This window comes from Cyprinodon variegatus, unplaced genomic scaffold (genome assembly GCF_000732505.1).
Source record: "Cyprinodon variegatus isolate N-32 unplaced genomic scaffold, C_variegatus-1.0 Scaffold587, whole genome shotgun sequence".
In the NCBI taxonomy this organism is placed as follows: domain Eukaryota; kingdom Metazoa; phylum Chordata; class Actinopteri; order Cyprinodontiformes; family Cyprinodontidae; genus Cyprinodon; species Cyprinodon variegatus.
In genome coordinates this window covers 432468-436206 of record NW_015151040.1, presented here as the reverse complement: position 1 = coordinate 436206, position 3739 = coordinate 432468, and the positions used below count along the sequence as shown (strand labels likewise).

The following is a 3739-nucleotide window of genomic DNA, read 5'->3' as shown; positions in this document are numbered from 1 at the left end:
TCCAACCTGAAGGGGACAAGCCACCTTTTTCCGGTCGAGAACCATGGCCTCGGACTTGGAGGAGCCGATTCTCATCCCGGCCGCTTCACACTCGGCTGTGAACCTGTAGGTAGCTGTAGGTCTTGGCAGGAGGGAGCCAGTAGAACTACGTCATCCGCAAAAAGCAGGGACGAGTTCCGCTGTTCCCCAAACCAGACCCCCTCTGGTCCTCGGCTGCGCCTAGAAATCCTCTCCATAAAAGTTATGAACAGGACCGGTGACAGAGGGCAGCCCTGTCGGAGTCCAACATGCACTGGGAACAGGTCCGACTTAATGCCGGCAATGCGAACCAGACTCCTGCTCCGCTTGTACAGAGAACGGATGGCCCCTAATAAAGGGCCCCCGACTCCATACTCCTTCTTTGCTAATTGTTTTTGAGTTATCCCGGGGGCGACAGTGGCGACGGATGTAGGATTTGCCCTGAAATTGAAGGGTTGTTGGTTAAAGCCCTGGCTCCGGCTTTCAGTGTCGTTGTGTCTTTGGGCAAGAAACTTCACCTGCATGTCCTACTGATGGTTGGACAAAGGGGGCCTGGTGGTGCCAGTGTACGACAGCCTCGCTTCTGTCAGTGAGCCCCAGGGCAGCTGTGGCTACAATGTAGTTTGCCACTTATATATGCGATATAAGTACAGGTAATATATTCAATATTCCAATGACCTCCATTCATATGTGGGTGAGTAATACAGCCTAACCGTGACCCTTGCCCTAAACCTAGTTACATACCTAACCCTAACCAAAACTCAATTCACACCTTAGTCCTAAACCTAACACCTAAGCCTAAAACGGTAATCTCCCTATAAGGACTGTTGGTCCCCAAATCGTAGCGCTTTAACAGAAAATTGTCTCTTGTAGGAAAAAAAAAAGTACAAACACGCACATTACCTCTGTAAAAATTCAGAATTTGAATCTCTCAGTAGAAAATGTTAACCTTTTTATTTCATTTTGCTTCCTGCAGCTGTTCCCTTTGCAGACGACCCCAGTCAGCTCCCTCCCAAAGACGGAGACCATCAGCAGCAGGCTTCAAAGGGGCTTTTTCACTAGATAACGTCTGAAGACGCAGGGAATCGGAGCGGGTCGCAATGAGAAGAAAACGCCACTGTTAACAGGAGACTATGGTCACTACAGTGTTGAAAAGTAGCTGCACTTTGTTATCGTACCTCAGGGGTCAGATATTGTTATTTAGAGATTATGACTGAAATCTGATGTTCTTATATAGTCTAATTTTGCATTTTGTTTCATGTTTGTTTTCTTTCATTACTGTGAATTTCTTTTTTTAGGGAGAGCTGGCTTATTTGCATTTGCTTTGTTGGATAGAACAAGTATGAGATATGCTTCTATAGCTGCTGTAAATCCTACGGAACCTACCCATAATCTGCTGTCCACTTCTGCTCAGCAGATTATCCTCTGGACCTGTTCATGAAAAACAAAAGGAGTGTGCAGTGAAGCTCCTATCCTAAAGGACATCCTTGGACATCTCAGATTTCTTGATTCGTTCCTCATAAGTATTATCCAGCAAATTTCAGATTAACTTGGATAAAATAATGTAGCATTATTCTGAAGCAGGACATGGATTCATTAGCAAACATCAGAGGATTCTCATTTGAATTCAAAGCTTATGCTGATCTTCCTGGCATCTTATCAGGTAGCTTGATCGATAATATCCACACAAACACTACGGGTAATTGCTTTTTAACAAATGCCACCCCTCCAGAACATTCTGTGGAACCTTTTATTTCTGCAGCTCGTGTCTCTAAAGGACAGTGCTGAATCATAGCTGAAGCTAGCAGGCTGTGATCTGCGGTAGCATCGGGAAAGTACTCCCATCTTTAGAGCCGATCTGTTAACATTTACTTCTTCAGACATGGGGAGCATCAATTTACTACATCACAATGGAGTATAGGGCATTGAAAACTTATAAATACTCCAAAAACCTTTATACATTTTACATGTTAATCTTCTATGCAAATCTTAAAACAGAAAGTTTAGTCCTTTTTTCTGCTAAGTATGTCTGTAAACATCCACTTTCATTTCTTTCATATTAAATGAATGAAATATTTTCTTGAATTGAGGATGCAAGTGAGACACTTTGCCAATGGAACAAGACAATTTCCATTAAATAAAAAAAATTGCATTGTCTTTTAGGTGCATATTATTGAATTATCTTATTTAAAAAGTTAACATACTCATGCTATTGGCAAATCGTCTTATTTACATACTCAAATTAAGGAGAAATACACTTAATTTAAGGAAACTTTACTTATTTCTACATCCTTTTTGCAGTGTAAAAGTTATCAAACCGTCATTACCATCTTCCATCATCGTGTGTTCATGGTGTCTCTGCTTGAACTTACCCTGAGTCTCCTTGAGACATTTTAACTTAGATGTCCATTTTTTTTCCTTCTATTGAACAATAATGTAGTACGATATGTCGGACTATTGGATAAAATCCCAATAAAGTACAGTGCAGTCGTGCTTTTAACATTAGACAAACATAAAGAAGTTGAACGGGTTTAATTGTTTTCATAATCCTTTGCATGTCCAGCATTTCTAACAAAGTAAGTTTCTCTGAGCTTTTAATTTCTGCCTTGTTTGCGTCAGGTTTTGTTATACGTATTTATTATTCTAATTGCATTTAATTAATTTATTTTTTGTATTTAAATGTGCTGTGACAATCAATGTTTATGAGCATCTGGTTTTAAATCATGTATATGTCTAGGAGGACTCAGTGGGCATTATCCCATCCTTTTCTCCTTGAGTTTGTTTTTCTTTTTCTTTGGTGTGCAAAGCTGCAGTATAGAATAATAACTAGATTTTTCTTAAAGTGGGTTGCTTACCTTTTTATTGTACCTGCTGCACCAACCATCCACTATCCCAGCTGTTTTAATCCACCTTCAAAGTTTTCACATGGTTGCCACAGCAAAAATAAGTGTAATCCTCACATGTAAACTCTGTATAAAAAGATTGTTTATTTTATTAGAATATATTTATGGTTTAAAACTGAGTTGAAGTAATAAATAACTGAGAAGTTAAAGGATTTGATTATTGTTTTATTTGGAAATAAACATTTCACACAATCCGGTTGAGGTATGAAGGTATAGCAAAAGTGATCTGATCTTTACCAAGTTCTAAAATTAAGCTTCTTTAAAAAAAATATTCTGCACTGTTATTATTTTCTTAAACTTAGGTGAAGGTAAAAAGGGGAATATTTGTTTGAGAAATAAAATTAGTTCAGTTTCTATGGAACATGGAGGTTTAGGGATCAGAAGTTGCAGAGGACCTTTTGGAGAAAACGAAACGGTCCAAAAAAACCAAAAGGATCTGGGCTTGTTTTTCATCCATAGGATCTTGGCACCTAAATACTTGTAAGCCTCTCTGTATATGAAGGTATTCTGATCTTAAATATCAAAACATTTTTCCAATAACGGAAACTTTTACATGTTTTAATAATCCAGACCTCTTGTTGGGCGAATCCCTGATGGCTCCTCGCCAGCTTCAATCAACATCACAGGATGTTTAGCTTTTTTTTTTTTGGGTTGATCCCCCTCAACAATACTAAAACTGAATATCTTTGTCTTATTCAAAGTTGGATGTTTTTGTTTGAGTTTATAAATGCTCAGCTGGGATGAAGGTTTTTGACTCATGAAGGTCCAAAACTCTCTCCTTGATATTTTGGCTGTTTTCTTTAATTTTTTTCACATGC

General features: G+C 38.8%; 1 protein-coding gene across 1 annotated transcript in view; it reads left to right on the top strand.

Annotated features, from left to right (window-relative positions):
* The window catches only part of timm17b (translocase of inner mitochondrial membrane 17 homolog B (yeast)), a 6483-nt gene extending 4984 nt beyond the window's left edge, over positions 1-1499 (top strand). The window contains exon 6 of the mRNA XM_015392353.1: positions 995-1499. Coding sequence (XP_015247839.1) covers positions 995-1080 — 86 coding nt within the window. The 3' untranslated portion in view covers positions 1081-1499. The remainder of the gene's footprint in view (positions 1-994) is intronic.
* Positions 1500-3739: the final 2240 nt, after the last annotated feature.